Below are 20,344 nucleotides of genomic sequence, written 5' to 3' on the forward strand. Positions count from 1 at the left end.
CTGATCTATGATTGGTTGGTGATGTCATAGTCTGTGGAGAAGGCTGATCTATGATTGGTTGGTGATGTCATAGTCTGTGGAGCAGGCTGATCTATGATTGGATGGTGATGTCATAGTCTGTGGAGCAGGCTGATCTATGATTGGTTGGTGATGTCATAGTCTGTGGAGAAGGCTGATCTATGATTGGTTGGTGATGTCATAGTCTGTGGTGCAGGCTGATCTATGATTGGTTGGTGATGTCATAGTCTGTGGAGCAGGCTGATCTATGATTGGTTGGTGATGTCATAGTCTGTGGAGAAGGCTGATCTGTGATTGGTTGGTGATGTCATAGTCTGTGGAGCAGGCTGATCTATGATTGGTTGGTGATGTCATAGTCTGTGGTGCAGGCTGATCTATGATTGGTTGGTGATGTCATAGTCTGTGGAGCAGGCTGATCTATGATTGGTTGGTGATGTCATAGTCTGTGGAGCAGGCTGATCTATGATTGGCTGGTGAAGTCATAGTCTGTGGAGCAGGCTGATCTATGATTGGTTGGTGATGTCATAGTCTGTGGAGCAGGCTGATCTGTGATTGGTTGGTGATGTCATAGTCTGTGGTGCAGGCTGATCTATGATTGGTTGGTGATGTCATAGTCTGTGGAGCAGCCTGATCTATGATTGGTTGGTGATGTCATAGTCTGTGGAGCAGCCTGATCTATGATTGGTTGGTGATGTCATAGTCTGTGGAGCAGGCTGATCTGTGATTGGTTGGTGATGTTATAGTCTGTGGAGCAGGCTGATCTATGATTGGTTGGTGATGTCATAGTCTGTGGAGCAGGCTGATCTATGATTGGCTGGTGAAGTCATAGTCTGTGGAGCAGGCTGATCTATGATTGGTTGGTGATGTCATAGTCTGTGGAGCAGGCTGATCTGTGATTGGTTGGTGATGTCATAGTCTGTGGTGCAGGCTGATCTGTGATTGGTTGGTGATGTCATAGTCTGTGGAGCAGGCTGATCTATGATTGGTTGGTGATGTCATAGTCTGTGGAGCAGGCTGATCTATGATTGGCTGGTGAAGTCATAGTCTGTGGAGCAGGCTGATCTATGATTGGTTGGTGATGTCATAGTCTGTGGAGCAGGCTGATCTATGATTGGTTGGTGATGTCATAGTCTGTGGAGCAGCCTGATCTATGATTGGTTGGTGATGTCATAGTCTGTGGAGCAGCCTGATCTATGATTGGTTGGTGATGTCATAGTCTGTGGAGCAGCCTGATCTATGATTGGTTGGTAATGTCATAGTCTGTGGAGCAGCCTGATCTGTGATTGGTTGGTGATGTCATAGGCTGTGGAGCAGGCTGATCTGTGATTGGTTGGTGATGTCATAGTCTGTGGAGCAGCCTGATCTATGATTGGTTGGTGATGTCATAGTCTGTGGAGCAGGCTGATCTATGATTGGTTGGTGATGTCATAGTCTGTGGAGCAGCCTGATCTATGATTGGTTGGTGATGTCATAGTCTGTGGAGCAGCCTGATCTATGATTGGTTGGTGATGTCATAGTCTGTGGAGCAGGCTGATCTATGATTGGTTGGTGATGTCATAGTCTGTGGAGTAGGCTGATCTATGATTGGTTGGTGATGTCATAGTCTGTGGAGCAGGCTGATCTATGATTGGTTGGTGATGTCATAGTCTGTGGAGCAGGCTGATCTATGATTGGTTGGTGATGTCATAGTCTGTGGAGCAGGCTGATCTATGATTGGTTGGTGATGTCATAGTCTGTGGAGTAGGCTGATCTATGATTGGTTGGTGATGTCATAGTCTGTGGAGCAGGCTGATCTATGATTGGTTGGTGATGTCATAGTCTGTGGAGCAGGCTGATCTATGATTGGTTGGTGATGTCATAGTCTGTGGAGTAGGCTGATCTATGATTGGTTGGTGATGTCATAGTCTGTGGAGCAGGCTGATCTATGATTGGTTGGTGATGTCATAGTCTGTGGAGTAGGCTGATCTATGATTGGTTGGTGATGTCATAGTCTGTGGAGCAGGCTGATCTATGATTGGTTGGTGATGTCATAGTCTGTGGAGTAGGCTGATCTATGATTGGTTGGTGATGTCATAGTCTGTGGAGCAGGCTGATCTATGATTGGTTGGTGATGTCATAGTCTGTGGAGTAGGCTGATCTATGATTGGTTGGTGATGTCATAGTCTGTGGAGCAGGCTGATCTATGATTGGTTGGTGATGTCATAGTCTGTGGAGCAGGCTGATTTTTCCTTCTGTGCTGTTTGTCATACTCACCACTGGATTTATCCTCTGTACACTCGCCTCACAATCCCTGGTGCCAGCAGGGGGCGCTGACTCTTCTGGGTGAGCTCAGGCACTGGCACGCTGTAGTTATGCAATGTGCTGACAGGGCTCTCACTCACAGGTGACTGACCCCTGCTCTGTGCGAGGTTTCCCAATATCCATCTCCTCCAGAGGAATGGGGTCAGGGGCTGTAACCCCTGAGCTGCCGGGGGGGCTGCTGGGTGACCAAGCCCTGTAACCCCTGAGCTGCCGGGGGGCTGCGGCTGACCAAGCCCTGTAACCCCTGAGCTGCCGGGGGGGGCTGCTGGGTGACCAAGCCCTGTAACCCCTGAGCTGCCGGGGGGGCTGCTGGGTGACCAAGCCCTGTAACCCCTGAGCTGCCGGGGGGGCTGCGGCTGACCAAGCCCTGTAACCCCTGAGCTGCCGGGGGGGCTGCTGGGTGACCAAGCCCTGTAACCCCTGAGCTGCCGGGGAGGCTGCGGCTGACCAAGCCCTGTAACCCCTGAGCTGCCGGGGGGGCTGCGGCTGACCAAGCCCTGTAACCCCTGAGCTGCCGGGGGGGCTGCTGGGTGACCAAGCCCTGTAACCCCTGAGCTGCCGGGGGGGCTGCTGGGTGACCAAGCCCTGTAACCCCTGAGCTGCCGGGGGGGGGGGGGCTGCTGGGTGACCAAGCCCTGTAACCCCTGAGCTGCCGGGGAGGCTGCGGCTGACCAAGCCCTGTAACCCCTGAGCTGCCGGGGAGGCTGCGGCTGACCAAGCCCTGTAACCCCTGAGCTGCCGGGGGGGGCTGCTGGGTGACCAAGCCCTGTAACCCCTGAGCTGCCGGGGGGGCTGCTGGGTGACCAAGCCCTGTAACCCCTGAGCTGCCGGGGGGGCTGCTGGGTGACCAAGCCCTGTAACCCCTGAGCTGCCGGGGAGGCTGCTGGGTGACCAAGCCCTGTAACCCCTGAGCTGCCGGGGGGGCTGCTGGGTGACCAAGCCCTGTAACCCCTGAGCTGCCGGGGGGGGCTGCTGGGTGACCAAGCCCTGTAACCCCTGAGCTGCCGGGGGGGCTGCTGGGTGACCAAGCCCTGTAACCCCTGAGCTGCCGGGGAGGCTGCTGGGTGACCAAGCCCTGTAACCCCTGAGCTGCCGGGGGGGGGGGGCTGCTGGGTGACCAAGCCCTGTAACCCCTGAGCTGCCGGGGGGGCTGCTGGGTGAGTGCTGCACCTGATACAATCAGTAATACCCTGCTGAGGGCAGAGGTCGCCCTATTCCAATGTGTGAGAAACATGGCAGGATTTGCATTGCATGTAGTACCTCATTCAGCCTGTAAGTGCCCCCACTGCAGGACCTGGAGTGTAATATCCGCCTGTAGGGGGCGTATGCAGGGAAATATGGGGTCCTGTGCTGTCATCAGTCTTATCTGACTCTGTTTACATCTTTCTTCTATAGTGGGAACAACAGCTCTGAAGCACAAACCGCTGCACGATGGACTTGGTGTGCATTACCAGCAGGGCAGTGCTATGGATCCACAGAACAATGACTGCTTCAAGCTGAAGTCCACTCTGAGATTAACCATCCTCCTGGCTTCAGAGCTGAAATCTCTCAAGATGTCCAACATAGCAGAATGATGATTTGCACTCTGAAGAGTGTGTCGGCTTTTCTCCAGGTATTCTACAAAATCTGTGCACCCTCAGTGTAGGAGATATGCCAAACTGTGCAACCACCAGCTTCTTATAACAACCAACAGAAAAATGAGTGCAGCTCTGGAGTATAATACAGAATGTAGCTTGGGATCAGTATATGTTATCTAATGTATTTACACAGTGACTGCACCAGCAGAATAGTGAGTGCAGCTCTGGAGTATAATACAGGCGGTAACTCAGGATCAGTAATGTAATGTATGTACACAGTGACTGCACCAGCAGAATAGTGAGTGCAGCTCTGGAGTATAATACAGGAGGTAACTCAGGATCAGTAATGTATGTACACAGTGACTGCACCAGCAGAATAGTGAGTGCAGCTCTGGAGTATAATACAGGAGGTAACTCAGGATCAGTAATGTAATGTATGTACACAGTGACTGCACCAGCAGAATAGTGAGTGCAGCTCTGGAGTACAATACAGGAGGTAACTCAGGATCAGTAATGTATGTGCACAGTGACTGCACCAGCAGAATAGTGAGTGCAGCTCTAAAGTACAATACAGGAGGTAACTCAGGATCAGTAATGTAATGTATGTACACAGTGACTGCAGCAGCAGAATAGTGAGGGCAGCTCTGGAGTATAATACAGGAGGTAACTCAGGATCAGTAATGTATGTGCTCAGTGACTGCACCAGCAGAATAGTGAGTGCAGCTCTGGAGTATAATACAGGCGGTAACTCAGGATCAGTAATGTATGTACACAGTGACTGCCCCAGCAGAATAGTGAGTGCAGCTCTGGAGTATAATACAGGAGTACAGGAGGTAACTCAGGATCAGTAATGTAATGTATGTACACAGTGACTGCACCAGCAGAAGAGTGAGTGCAGCTCTGGAGGATAATACAGGCGGTAACTCAAGATCAGTAATGTAATGTATGTACACAGTGACTGCGCCAGCAGAATAGTGAGTGCAGCTCTGGAGCATAATACAGGAGGTAACTCAGGATCAGTAATGTAATGTATGTACACAGTGACTGCACCAGCAGAAGAGTAAGTGCAGCTCTGGAGTATAATACAGGAGGTAACCAAGGATCAGTAATGTAATGTATGTACACAGTGACTGCACCAGCAGAAGAGTGAGTGCAGCTCTGGAGGATAATACAGGATCAGTAATGTTAGAGGTGTTTCTGATTGCTTTGTTAGTGATTGTTCTCCCCATTTTTCTGGGTGACGAGTCCGTCTCTTGCTTTGGACAGGGGGTGGTGCCCTGATTTCGGGCTGGTGCCATGTTGGGGTGCTGGGTGCACAGTGTGTAGTGGTGTGGGCATTATTTGGGGCCGGTGTACGCCTCTGTGTCCGCCCCTCTTCACGCCTCCTCGCCCCTATGTTATAGTCAGATGAATGATCCTTTAGTCGTGGACGTATCTGGAGCGGCTCGGTCCTCTATGACTCTGCTGTGACTGCTGCTGTGTCCTGCGCTGCTGTGTCCTGCGCTGCTGTGAGTGAGGGGCGTCAACACTTTTAAGGTGTGTGGAATTTTGCAACAAACCCTGGTAACAATTTCTCTACTACTCACTCCCGAATATGTTGGCAGCAGCCTCATGAGTTCTTAAAGAGACACTAACCTTGCAACTTATCTCCTCTATATATACTATGCAAGCTTTTGTTCTCAGCTGTCAGCCAAGGCTGGTGGACCCTCAGCTGTTATTATTGCATTAATCCTGCTGCTTAACCCCGACCTTTCACTCATCTGTCACTTTTGAAGAAACTTTATATTGTCATCCCATCTTCTGTGCGGAGTTCAATGCAAGCTGCAGCTCCCTGTTATCAGCCATCACAGTCTGACTGTGGGTGATTGACTTGATATTAATGATGTCTGCTGTGTGACAAGGGCTGTATAAATACTATGATCAGGGGTTATCCTACTGCATGGCATTATAGATAGGCTGCAATACCTGCCTCAGCCTCTAGGGGCGCTGTGGGGCATTGTGTCCTTGCAGATGGCTGACTGAGCGCTGCAGCACTCCCGCAGGCGGGGTGCGGTACTGCACCTCAAACCCATTTTCAGACTTTTGCTTCTTTCTTTGATCTGATTATTCTCCTTCCAGATGATCACACTCGGTCGCTCATTGCAATTCGCGCTGATCACTGATTTACTGATATTTATACATTTGGCAGCATTGTCCCTGTCCAGACGCCAAAGCAGCCTCGTTCCCTTGTCTTAGCCAGCATGTATAGGAAAGCTGGGTGCAGAGGTAGCGGTGACCCGTGGGACACCCAGCTTTCCCCAATGCAGATACAGGTGTATCTAAGTGTTTTTATTCTGTGGGGTGCATAACTGGTTAACTGCTCTGCCGCCCATGGTGCACCTTGCTCTTTATTACACTTTCCCCGTGCTGCAGTATTATAAAGCGCTGGCGAATAGCGGAGACGTCGTAAAATAGTTTATTACGGAGAGTATTAGCGGTTGTATCAACCAGCCTGATTAGAGTGGAAGACAAAAGCAATGAGATACGTGGAAACCATCAGCAGGAAGGCGCTGCACACAATCATATGGCTGCCAGGCGTCTCCACCGAGAACAAGAAGAGCGGGTGTGAAAATTCAACATGCCCGATCATTATTCCAGGGAGGCGCAGGATGCTCCCCAAAAAGGCCCATCCCAATGAGTCTTATACCGTGAGTGATGCTCCGCCTCCTCCTCTCCAGTGAGTGCTGATAGGTGGAGCAGCTGGCGGGAGGGGAGTGACCTTAAAAAAATACTTAGTACAGAGAGGCAGTCACCGCCGGTAAGGTGCAGCCCTAGACAATGGACGGTCAGCGCTTATCTATCTATCTCTATCTATCTCTATCTATCTATCTATCTATCTATCTATCTATCTATCTATCCCTCTATCTATCTATCTATCTATCTATCTATCTATCCCTTCTATCTATCTATCTATCTATCTCTATCTGTCTCTATCTATCTATATCGGTCTGTCTGTCTATCCCTCTATCTATCTCTATCTATCTATCTATCTAAGGTTACCCCCCAAAAGAAAGCAGACACCCCCTAAAAGAATCGCATTTACCAGATCCTAAACAATTAGAGTTGGCAAGTGAATGGGCTCTCACATACAGATCTGCGTCGCTGTCAGGTCCCCCTGCGTTCTACAGCAGTTGGCTCCCCCTGGTGACTGGAAGCGGTATGACTCACGCTGAGTGATAATGCTACCGAATGAGAGCTGCAGTGCAATGGAGCTGTAACGACGAGGAACCTGACAGCAACGCAGACCTCTGTGTGAGAGCCCATCCACCATCAGCACTTTCTTTTGTGGTGTCTGCTTTCTTTTGAGGATGTCTGCTTTCTTTTGGGGGTGCCTGTTTTCTTTTGGGGTGTGTTTCTTTTGGGGGTGTCTTCTTTCTTTTGAGGATGTCTGCTTTCTTTTGGGGTGTCTTTCTTTTGGGGTGTCTGCTTTCTTTTGAGGATGTCTGCTTTCTTTTGGGGGTGTCTTTCTTTTGGGGGTGTCTGCTTTCTTTTGGGGGTGTCTGCTTTCTTTTGGGGGTGTCTGCTTTCTTTTGGGGGTGTCTGCTTTCTTTTGGAGGTGTCTGCTTTCTTTTGGGGTGTCTTACATTTGGGGGTGCCTGCTTTCTTTTGAGGATGTCTTCTTTCTTTTGTGGGTGTCTTCTTTCTTTTTGGGTTGTCTGCTTTTTTTGGGGGTGTTTTCTTTCTTTTGAATATGTCTGCTTTCTTTTGGGACTGTCTTCTTTCTTTTGGGGGTGCCTGCTTTCTTTGGGACTGTCTGCTTTCTTTTGGGGCTGTCTGCTTTCCTTTGGGGGTGTCTGCTTTCTTTTGGGGCTGTCTTCTTTCTTTTGGGGGTGTCTGCTTTCCTTTGGGGGTGTCTGCTTTCTTTTGGGGCTGTCTTCTTTCTTTTGGGGCTGTCTTCTTTCTTTTGGGGCTGTCTTCTTTCTTTTGGGGCTGTCTTCTTTCTTTTGGGGCTGTCTTCTTTCTTTTGGGGCTGTCTGCTTTCTTTTGGGGCTGTCTGCTTTCTTTTGGGGGTGTCTGCTTTCTTTTGGGGCTGTCTTCTTTCTTTTGGGGGTGTCTGCTTTCCTTTGGGGGTGTCTGCTTTCTTTTGGGGCTGTCTTCTTTCTTTTGGGGCTGTCTTCTTTGTTTTGGGGCTGTCTGCTTTCTTTTGGGGCTGTCTTTCTTTTGGGGTGTCTGCTTTCTTTTGGGGTGTCTGCTTTCTTTTGGGGCTGTCTTCTTTCTTTTGGGGCTGTCTTCTTTCCTTTGGGACTGTCTTCTTTCCTTTGGGGGTGTCTTCTTTCTTTTGGGGCTGTCTTTTTTTCTTTTGGGGCTGTCTTTTTTTTTTTGGGGGGCTGTCTTTTTTCTTTTGGGGCTGTCTTCTTTATTTTGGTGCTGTCTTCTTTCCTTTGGGGCTGTCTTCTTTCTTTTGGGGTGTCTGCTTTCTTTTGGGGGTGTCTTCTTTCTTTTGGGGCTGTCTTCTTTCTTTTGGGGTGTCTGCTTTCTTTTGAGGTGTCTGCTCTCTTTTGGGGGTGTCTTCTTTCTTTTGAGGATGTCTGCTTTCTTTTGGGACTGTCTTTCTTTTGGGACTGTCTACTTTCTTTTGGGGGTGTTTTCTTTCTTTTGAATATATCTGCTTTCTTTTGGGGGTGTCTGCTTTCTTTTGGGGGTGTCTGCTTTCTTTTGAATATATCTGCTTTCTTTTGGGGTGTCTTCTTTCTTTTTGGGTTGTCTTCTTTCTTTTGGGGCTGTCTTCTTTCCTTTGGGGCTGTCTTCTTTCCTTTGGGGCTGTCTTCTTTCCTTTGGGGCTGTCTGCTTTCTTTTGGGGGTGTCTTCTTTCTTTTGGGGTGTCTGCTTTCTTTTGAGTTGTCTGCTTTCTTTTCAGTTGTCTGCTTTCTTTTGAGTTGTCTGCTCTCTTTTGGGGCTGTCTTCTTTCTTTTGGGGTGTCTGCTCTCTTTTGGGGCTGTCTTCTTTCTTTTGGGGTGTCTGCTTTCTTTTGGGGGTGTCTGCTTGCTTTTGGGGGTGTCTGCTTTCATTGATGAAGAGTTCTGCTGTAGCCTTTAAGTTTTTTAGCTTTTTGGACACTTCCTTATTGAACCGCATCTAGGGCTTATTTTTGGAGTAGGGCCTATATTTTAAGCCTACTCCAAAAATCCAAAAAGCCCCAAAACTCCTCCCAGGGCTCACTTTCTGGGTAGGTCTTATAGCGAGGTAATATCATTATGCAGTTTACATTCAATATAGGTAAAGTACCAAAAACATAGAAGTTTCCAATATTCGGGGCAGTTTCCATGAAGTGCTCAGTTGGTGCACGGTGCAGTAAAGCGCTGATAAGGCAGAATCACATCCATGTGTCTCCTCTAATCTGATGGATGACTCACGCGGGAGAATACGTGTTAGTGCAGGACAGCGCGGTGCCACCGCCGGCGCTCTATGGCACAATGCGCATGTCCTTGCGTGTCTCAGTCGTTATAGACATGCGCATTGCACCCGCAGAGCGCCGGTGGTGGCACCGCGCTGTCCTGCACCAACATGTATTCTCCCGGGTGAGTCATCCATCAGATCAGAGGAGACACATGGATGTGAATCTTTTTAACATTGGAGTCTATGGAAAACGTTTTTTTTTTCCCCTCGCATCGGTTTTGGACGTTGATCCGTTCCTCGTCTCTCGTGTGTGTGAGATCCAGTTGGGGGAGAAGTCTCCCGGCACCAGGACGATGGATCAGAACGCTGCAGAATTTTACATAAATACCAGAAAACCACAGAAAATTCCTGCCACCTAATAACATAAAGTTTCCTCAGTAATTCCTCCTGTCAGCTGTACTGTCCCTTTAATAATACCTGAGTTACCCCATGACTTGGCCTTGATTTCCTCTATGGGCTCCTGCCAGCAGTGGGGGGTCAGTGAGGGGAACATCTGGAGGTAATTGGGAGGTTTGTTTTTTTTTGTTGTTGTTGGTGGTTTTGTACCGCGCGATCTTCGTAATATCAGGAAGGTGACGGCGGGACCCAGAGCAGCGCGTCATCCACAGAGGAGCAGACTGTAGTGTCCGTGTACCCACAGCTGGAGACAGACGCATCCGATCCAGGCTCTGCTCTATTCACAGCATTGTATCACACAGGAGAGGATTAGATACAGAGCTCAGCAGACAGTATCACACATGAGAGGATTAGATACACAGCTCAGCAGACAGTATCACACAGGAGAGGATTAGATACACAGCTCAGCAGACAGTATCACACAGGAGAGGATTAGATACACAGCTCAGCAGACAGTATCACACAGGAGAGGATTAGATACACGGCTCAGCAGACAGTATCACACAGGAGAGGATTAGATACACAGCTCAGCAGACAGTATCACACAGGAGAGGATTAGATACACAGCTCAGCAGACAGTATCACACAGGAGAGGATTAGATACACAGCTTAGCAGACAGTATCACACAGGAGAGGATTAGATACACAGCTCAGCAGACAGTATCACACAGGAGAGGATTAGATACACAGCTTAGCAGACAGTATCACACAGGAGAGGATTAGATACACAGCTCATCAGACAGTATCACACAGGAGAGGATTACATACACAGCTCAGCAGACAGTATCACACAGGAGAGGATTAGATACACAGCTCAGCAGACAGTATCACACAGAAGAGGATTAGATACACGGCTCAGCAGACAGTATCACACAGGATATGATTAGATACACAGCTCATCAGACAGTATCACACAGGACAGGATTAGATACAGCTCAGCAGATGGTATCACACAGGAGAGGATTAGATTATATGTATCTCAGCAGACAGTATCACACTTGTAGTTGGCAGTGACATGGTTACTGGTGATCGTTTGATGGCCGCTCCTTGTGTGTGATGTGGTTTTGCTCGGTTCCTGGTGCTTCTTTGATGCCGGTTTGGACCCCGTGTGGCGTCTGTACGCCATGTACACGTGTATTCGGGGAGCGGAGCTGCCTCTACCTCTCTTATGTGCATTTCCTCCATTACACAGCTCTTCTGTTTTTCCCCTTTTCTTTGTGATTTTTATTTGTATTGATTGGAGAACCCTGAAACAAGTCTGTGCAGTGTGGAGAGGCAGTGTGCTGTATCGCAGATAACACTTCCTGTCACTACTTCAGCACCTGGGACTCATGGATGGAAATGGTGGTCACCAGGCCGGACGGCCTCGGGTTGCTAGGCAATATATAAAACTGTAGAATATGCTATAGAGGGCAATAAACATAGATACAGATTCACCGCTCCACAAAACACCCATGAATGCCCCCAAAAGCCCACTTTAGGGTGTGGTGTGACCCCAGTAAATGCATGGCTGCTGGGAACTGTGGTGTTTATGGGTGCCATAGAAACTGAAGAAGGCAATATGGCCGTCATATGTGATCAGAGATGGTCACGGCCTCCCTGCGGACTGGTGGACCGCCATTGTGCCTCCTTATGTCAGTGCCGTCCACACCAGGTCTCCATGACAACACTGCACCTGACTGGAGGACCTCAGTAGTGCAGCCTCAGGCTTCAGGCCTTTACTTTCCAGTGATTAGTTCTCAGCACTGCAGAATGAAGGGCTGTATGGCCGCAGTCAGAGTCCTGATGCGCTTGCTCGCTGGTGTCACCCTCGTGTGGAATGTTGTGCCGCTTTGCTGTTGATGAATGGGTCAATTCAGCGTATATGTCATGTCACAGCCGGGCACCAGCTGACTCTGAGTAACACCCCTTTTCTGTCCATAGGGCAATGGGTCGGAAGAGCTGTGAAGAATCCTGGAACAGGGCCGAAAAGTGCGAGGTTCTGCGCGCCCCGTCAGAAGGCCAGAAGACCGAGGCCAAAATGGAGGACAGAGGCCAGTGGGGCAACAAGGTGGAATTTGTCCTGTCCGTCGCCGGTGAAATCATCGGACTCGGGAACGTCTGGAGATTCCCGTACCTGTGTTATAAGAATGGAGGCGGTGAGTACACAACAAGATACGTACGAACCCTTAAAGGGTTACTCCGAATTACCAATACCCCACCGCTTGTGAGGCCGCACCATGATATGATGGTGATCCCCCCCCGCGGGAAATTTATAGAAAATATTCACTTCTCCCAAAATTTAAAGCTTCGCGGCCAAAGGAAAGCCCTTTATATAGGCAATACTTATATAAAAGGGTCCAGCTAAATATATTCAGACCCCCTATAATAATATCAGACCCCAGACCAGACCCCTTAAATCTGGCCAGACCCCCTATAATAATATCAGACCCCAGACCAGCCCCCTTTTAATATATTCAGACCCCCTATAATAATCTCAGACCCACCCCATTTAATATATTCAGACCCCTGATATTAATATCAAAACCCAGACTAGACCCCTTTAAATATAGTCAAGCCCCTAGAATTGATCATATTAACACATGACCCCAAACCAGACTCCTACATCAATATGAGATCCCAGACCAGATCCCTTAAATATATTCAGACCCCAATAATATTGTAAGACTCCCTAATCACACCCCCTATATAAAAATCAGACTCCAAAGAAGACCCCTTAAATATATTCAGTCCCATATATTGTAATGAGACCCCAGGTCACAGACATGTATTAGCATAAGACCCCAGACCAGGCCCTTTAACTATATTCAGACCCCTATATTAACATCAGACCCCAGACAAGACCACAGCCATATAATAATTCCAGATTCCAGACCAGACCCCCCAAAATATATTCATATCATGTATATTTATATTAAACCCCCTGACCACAGACATAGACTAAAATAAGACCCCAAACCAGGCCCTTTAACTATATTAACATCAGACCCTAGACCAAACCCTTGATCAATGTCAGACATCAGACTAGAATCTCGAAATATATTCAGACCCCCAATATTGGTATTAGACCCAAGATCACACCCATATATTTGTATCAGACCCTACATTTATTCAGACCCCCCAATAGTAATTTTAAACCTCAGTCCAGACCCCTAAATAATATAAGACGCCACACTAGACTCCTGTGCAATATTAGACCCCAGACCAGACCCCCTATTTTAATTTTAGATCACAGACCAGATCCTCTATAATAATTTCACGTCATTGACCAGACCCCTATATATCAGACACTAGACTCCTGTCTAATATCAGACCCAAGACCAGCCCCCCTAAATATATTCAAACCCCTACATCGATATCAGACCCCAAAATATATTCAGACTCCCTATACTAATATCATTTCACAGTCCAGACCCTGATCTAATATCCGACCCCTGAATAAATCCAGACCCTTATATTAATATCATCCTCTATTCTGGACCCTAAATAAGTTTCAGCCCCAACACCAATCCATCCCGAGCCCCCATAAATATATGACCCCAGATGAGACAAAAGAAAATATTCATCCCCCAGAGAGGACTCAGCGTGCCCTCCTCACTCCTGACTCGTGGTCATCTCGGGCGCTGCTTCTTTTATTTTTTAGGTGTGGGGGGTCCCGTGCCCACCCACTTTTTTAATCCTCATTTTATTTAGAGCAAATATAGCGAGATCCTGAGTCTTTAGGGTCCCGCCTGAGAGGTCGACGTGTCGGGCAGGGGGGCTCACATGCAATGATCAAGATGTGCAGTCAGAACCTCACACTTTGTACATTGTAATTTATGGCTATAATGATATTTCTTGAAGATACTTTTTGTTCCTTATTGAATGTTATGTCAATAATGGGAATAATTCTGGACTGAGGATAAAGGAAAAACAGAGCGACTTAAGACAAATCATTTCTTATTTCGTGTGATCTCCCATCAGAAATGTGCAAAAAGGAGAAATCTCCAGGTTTATAGGTGACCGTTCCTTCTAAGGCTAGGTTCACATTTCCGTTGTTTTGCATCAGTCACAATCCGCCGCCCTGATAAACAATGCAATCTGTTTGGCGGATTCCGTAGTTTCCCATAGACTAAAGGGTACTTTACACGCTGCGACATTGCTAACGATATATCGTCGGGGTCACGTCGTTAGTGACGCACATCCGGCATCGTTAGCGACATCGCAGCGTGTGCGACGCCCAACGATCGCAAAACGTCAAAAATCGTTGATTGTTGACACGTCGCTCCTTTTCATAATATCGTTGGTGGTGCATGCCGCTGGTTGTTCGTCGCTCTTTGGTGTCACACATCAGTATCTGTGACACCGCAGGAACGACAAACATGTCCTTACCTGCCTCCACCGCCAATGCGGAAGGAAGGAGGTGGGCGACATGTTCCGGCCGCTCATCTCCGCCCCTCCTCTGCTATTGGGTGGCCACTTAGTGACGCCGCAGTGACGTCGCTATGACGCCGAACGCACCTCCCCCTTGAAGGAGGGATTGTTCGGCGGCCACAGCGACGTCGCTGATAAGGTATGTGCATGTGACACTGCAGTAGCGATATTGTTCGCTACGACAGCGATCACCAAATGTTGCACTAACGACGGGGGCGGGTGCTATCGCTCGCGACATCGCTAGCAAACGCTAGCGATGTCACAGCGTGTAAAGCACCCTTAATATGAGTGGTGGATTGTGACTGATGCCCTTGCGTTGCATCCTCCTCCTGACTGATCAGTCGTGGAACGATTGACCGTCGGGCGGCAGAAACGCAGAAAGTAACGTTTTTTAAGCAGCCGAATCCTTATAATTTCGCTGCGCATGCTCTCTCTCGGCAGCCGTACGATCAGCTGATCGCCTAGCAGCCGCCTTCTGTGAGCGATCAGCTGATCACCCGGCAGCCGCCTTCTGTGAGCAATCAGCTGATCACCCGGCAGCCGCCTTCTGTGAGCGATCAGCTGATCTCCCGGCAGCCGCCTTCTGTGAGCGATCAGCTGATCTCCCAGCAGCCACCTTCTGTGAGCGATCAGCTGATCTCCCGGCAGCCGCCTTCTGTGAGCGATCAGCTGATCACCCGGCAGCCGCCTTCTGTGAGCGATCAGCTGATCACCCGGCGGCTGGCTTCTGTGAGCGATCAGCTGATCACCCGGCAGCCGACTTCTGTGAGCGATCAGCTGATCTCCCGGCAGCCGACTTCTGTGAGCGATCAGCTGATCACCCGGCGGCCCCTTCTGTGAGCGATCAGCTGATCACCCGGCGGCTGGCTTCTGTGAGTGATCAGCTGATCACCCAGCGGCTGGTTTCTGTGAGCGATCAGCTGATCGTTAACAATAGCCGGCCGCCGGGAGATCATCTGATCGCTCTCAAAAGCCGGCGGCCGGGCGATCAGCTGATTGTTCTCTCTCTCTCTCGTTTTACAACGGAATCCGATTTCTAATTCCAATTATTGTCACCCGTTGTACAACGCATCAGTCACAAGCGTCAAGCAACGCATGTGACTGATGCAAAACAACGTAAATGTGAACCTAGCCTTAGGCATCCATTAGAGAAAGCTGGTGACAAGATACTGGTGCCAGTAACCAAGAACACTGGGACAAGATACTGGTGCCAGTAACCAAGAACACTGGGGACAAGATACTGGTGCCAGTAACCAAGAACACTGGGACAAGATACTGGTGCCAGTAACCAAGAACACTGGGGACAAGATACTGGTGCCAGTAACCAAGAACACTGGGACAAGATACTGGTGCCAGTAACCAAGAACACTGGGGACAAGATACTGGTGCCAGTAACCAAGAACACTGGGGACAAGATACTGGTGCCAGTAACCAAGAACACTGGGGACAAGATACTGGTGCCAGTAACCAAGAACACTGGGACAAGACACTGGTGCCAGTAACCAAGAACACTGGGGACAAGATACTGGTGCCAGTAACCAAGAACACTGGGGACAAGATACTGGTGCCAGTAACCAAGAACACTGGGGACAAGATACTGGTGCCAGTAACCAAGAACACTGGGGACAAGATACTGGTGCCAGTAACCAAGAACACTGGGGACAAGATACTGGTGCCAGTAACCAGGAACACTGGGGACAAGATACTGGTGCTAGTAACCAAGAACACTGGGGACAAGATACTGGTGCCAGTAACCAAGAACACTGGGACAAGACACTGGTGCCAGTAACCAAGAACACTGGGGACAAGATACTGGTGCCAGTAACCAAGAACACTGGGATAAGATACTGGTGCCAGTAACCAAGAACACTGGGGACAAGATACTGGTGCCAGTAACCAAGAACACTGGGGACAAGATACTGGTGCCAGTAACCAAGAACACTGGGGACAAGATACTGGTGCCAGTAACCAAGAACACTGGGGACAAGATACTGGTGCCAGTAACCAAGAACACTGGGGACAAGATACTGGTGCCAGTAACCAAGAACACTGGGATAAGATACTGGTGCCAGTAACCAAGAACACTGGGGACAAGATACTGGTGCCAGTAACCAAGAACACTGGGGACAAGATACTGGTGCCAGTAACCAAGAACACTGGGACAAGACACTGGTGCCAGTAACCAAGAACACTGGGGACAAGATACTGGTGCCAGTAACCAAGAACACTGGGGACAAGACACTGGTGCCAGTAACCAAGAACACTGGGGACAAGATACTGGTGCCAGTAACCAAGAACACTGGGGACAAGATACTGGTGCCAGTAACCAAGAACACTGGGGACAAGATACTGGTGCCAGTAACCAAGAACACTGGGGACAAGATACTGGTGCCAGTAACCAAGAACACTGGGATAAGATACTGGTGCCAGTAACCAAGAACACTGGGGACAAGATACTGGTGCCAGTAACCAAGAACACTGGGGACAAGATACTGGTGCCAGTAACCAAGAACACTGGGATAAGATACTGGTGCCAGTAACCAAGAACACTGGGATAAGATACTGGTGCCAGTAACCAAGAACACTGGGGACAAGATACTGGTGCCAGTAACCAAGAACACTGGGACAAGACACTGGTGCCAGTAACCAAGAACACTGGGGACAAGATACTGGTGCCAGTAACCAAGAACACTGGGGACAAGACACTGGTGCCAGTAACCAAGAACACTGGGGACAAGATACTGGTGCCAGTAACCAAGAACACTGGGGACAAGATACTGGTGCCAGTAACCAAGAACACTGGGATAAGATACTGGTGCCAGTAACCAAGAACACTGGGACAAGATACTGGTGCCAGTAACCAAGAACACTGGGGACAAGATACTGGTGCCAGTAACCAAGAACACTGGGACAAGACACTGGTGCCAGTAACCAAGAACACTGGGGACAAGATACTGGTGCCAGTAACCAAGAACACTGGGGACAAGATACTGGTGCCAGTAACCAAGAACACTGGGGACAAGATACTGGAGCCAGTAACCAGGAACACTGGGACAAGATACTGGTGCCCGTAACCAAGAACACTGGGGACAAGATACTGGTGCCAGTAACCAAGAACACTGGGACAAGATACTGGTGCCAGTAACCAAGAACACTGGGGACAAGATACTGGTGCCAGTAACCAGGAACACTGGGGACAAGATACTGGTGCCAGTAACCAAGAACACTGGGGACAAGATACTGGTGCCCGTAACCAAGAACACTGGGGACAAGATACTGGTGCCAGTAACCAAGAACACTGGGACAAGATACTGGTGCCAGTAACCAAGAACACTGGGGACAAGATACTGGTGCCAGTAACCAAGAACACTGGGACAAGATACTGGAGCCAGTAACCAAGAACACTGGGGACAAGATACTGGTGCCAGTAACCAAGAACACTGGGACAAGATACTGGTGCCAGTAACCAAGAACACTGGAGACAAGATACTGGTGCCAGTAACCAGGAACACTGGGACAAGATACTGGTGCCAGTAACCAAGAACACTGGGGACAAGATACTGGTGCCAGTAACCAAGAACACTGGGACAAGATACTGGTGCCAGTAACCAAGAACACTGGGACAAGATACTGGTGCCAGTAACCAAGAACACTGGGGACAAGATACTGGTGCCAGTAACCAAGAACACTGGGACAAGACACTGGTGCCAGTAACCAAGAACACTGGGGACAAGATACTGGTTCCAGTAACCAAGAACACTGGGACAAGATACTGGTGCCAGTAACCAGGATCACTGGGACAAGATACTGGTGCCAGTAACCAGGAACACTGGGACAAGATACTGGTGCCAGTAACCAAGAACACTGGGACAAGATACTGGTGCCAGTAACCAAGAACACTGGGACAAGATACTGGTGCCAGTAACCAAGAACACTGGGACAAGATACTGGTGCCAGTAACCAAGAACACTGGGGACATGATACTGGTGCCAGTAACCAAGAACACTGGGACATGATACTGGTGCCCGTAACCAAGAACACTGGGGACATGATACTGGTGCCAGTAACCAAGAACACTGGGGACAAGATACTGGTGCCAGTAACCAAGAACACTGGGGACAAGATACTGGTGCCAGTAACCAAGAACACTGGGGACAAGATACTGGAGCCAGTAACCAAGAACACTGGGACAAGATACTGGTGCCAGTAACCAGGAACACTGGGGACAAGATACTGGTGCCAGTAACCAAGAACACTGGGACAAGATACTGGTGCCAGTAACCAAGAACACTGGGACAAGATACTGGTGCCAGTAACCAAGAACACTGGGACAAGATACTGGTGCTAGTAACCAAGAACACTGGGACAAGATACTGGTGGCAGTAACCAAGAAGACTGGGGACAAGATACTGGTGCTAGTAACCAAGAACACTGGGACAAGATACTGGTGCCAGTAACCAAGAACACTGGGACAAGATACTGGTTCCAGTAACCAAGAACACTGGGGACAAGATACTGGTGCTAGTAACCAAGAACACTGGGGACAAGATACTGGTGCTAGTAACCAAGAACACTGGGGACAAGATACTGGTGCCAGTAACCAAAAACACTGGGACAAGATACTGGTGCCAGTAACCAGGAACACTGGGGACAAGATACTGGTGCCAGTAACCAAGAACACTGGGACAAGATACTGGTGCCAGTAACCAAGAACACTGGGGACAAGATACTGGTGCCCGTAACCAAGAACACTGGGACAAGATACTGGTGCTAGTAACCAAGAACACTGGGGACAAGATACTGGTGCCAGTAACCAAGAACACTGGGGACAAGATACTGGTGCCAGTAACCAAGAACACTGGGGACAAGATACTGGTGCCAGTAACCAAGAACACTGGGGACAAGATACTGGTGCCAGTAACCAGGAACACTGGGACAAGATACTGGTGCCAGTAACCAGGAACACTGGGGACAAGATACTGGTGCCAGTAACCAAGAACACTGGGGACAAGATACTGGTGCCAGTAACCAAGAACACTGGGACAAGATACTGGTGCCAGTAACCAAGAACACTGGGGACAAGATACTGGTGCCAGTAACCAGGAACACTGGGACAAGATACTGGTGCCAGTAACCAAGAACACTGGGGACAAGATACTGGTGCCAGTAACCAAGAACACTGGGACAAGATACTGGTGCCAGTAACCAAGAACACTGGGGACAAGATACTGGTGCCAGTAACCAGGAACACTGGGACAAGATACTGGTGCCAGTAACCAAGAACACTGGGACAAGATACTGGTGCCAGTAACCAAGAACACTGGGGACAAGATACTGGTGCCAGTAACCAAGAACACTGGGGACAAGATACTGGTGCCAGTAACCAAGAACACTGGGACAAGATACTGGTGCCAGTAACCAAGAACACTGGGGACAAGATACTGGTGCCAGTAACCAGGAACACTGGGACAAGATACTGGTGCCAGTAACCAAGAACACTGGGACAAGATACTGGTGCCAGTAACCAAGAACACTGGGGACAAGATACTGGTGCCAGTAACCAGGAACACTGGGACAAGATACTGGTGCCAGTAACCAAGAACACTGGGACAAGATACTGGTGCCAGTAACCAAGAACACTGGGACAAGATACTGGTGCCAGTAACCAAGAACACTGGGACAAGATACTGGTGCTAGTAACCAAGAACACTGGGGACAAGATACTGGTGCCAGTAACCAAGAACACTGGGGACAAGATACTGGTGCCAGTAACCAGGAACACTGGGACAAGATACTGGTGCCAGTAACCAAGAACACTGGGACAAGATACTGGTGCCAGTAACCAAGAACACTGGGACAAGATACTGGTGCCAGTAACCAAGAACACTGGGACAAGATACTGGTGCTAGTAACCAAGAACACTGGGGACAAGATACTGGTGGCAGTAACCAAGAAGACTGGGGACAAGATACTGGTGCTAGTAACCAAGAACACTGGGGACAAGATACTGGTGCCAGTAACCAAGAACACTGGGGACAAGATACTGGTGCCAGTAACCAAGAACACTGGGGACAAGATACTGGTGCTAGTAACCAAGAACACTGGGGACAAGATACTGGTGCTAGTAACCAAGAACACTGGGGACAAGATACTGGTGCTAGTAACCAAGAACACTGGGGACAAGATACTGGTGCCAGTAACCA

The 20,344-nt window shown here is 49.1% G+C and overlaps 1 protein-coding gene across 2 annotated transcripts in view; it reads left to right on the plus strand.

Annotated features, from left to right (window-relative positions):
• Positions 1-3,910: 3,910 nt before the first annotated feature.
• Positions 3,911-20,344, plus strand: part of LOC142302539 (sodium- and chloride-dependent betaine transporter-like) — a 40,433-nt gene continuing 23,999 nt past the window's right edge. The window contains exons 1-2 of one of the 2 annotated variants that reach the window (XM_075343635.1): positions 3,911-3,931; positions 11,652-11,866. In XM_075343635.1, the coding sequence (XP_075199750.1) occupies positions 11,656-11,866 (211 nt within the window). In that variant the 5' untranslated portion in view covers positions 3,911-3,931; positions 11,652-11,655. Of the gene's footprint in view, positions 3,932-5,292; positions 5,433-11,651; positions 11,867-20,344 lie in introns of those variants that run through there. The other variant, XM_075343634.1, reaches the window with a different exon arrangement.

Source organism: Anomaloglossus baeobatrachus, chromosome 4, assembly GCF_048569485.1.
Source record: "Anomaloglossus baeobatrachus isolate aAnoBae1 chromosome 4, aAnoBae1.hap1, whole genome shotgun sequence".
In the NCBI taxonomy this organism is placed as follows: domain Eukaryota; kingdom Metazoa; phylum Chordata; class Amphibia; order Anura; family Aromobatidae; genus Anomaloglossus; species Anomaloglossus baeobatrachus.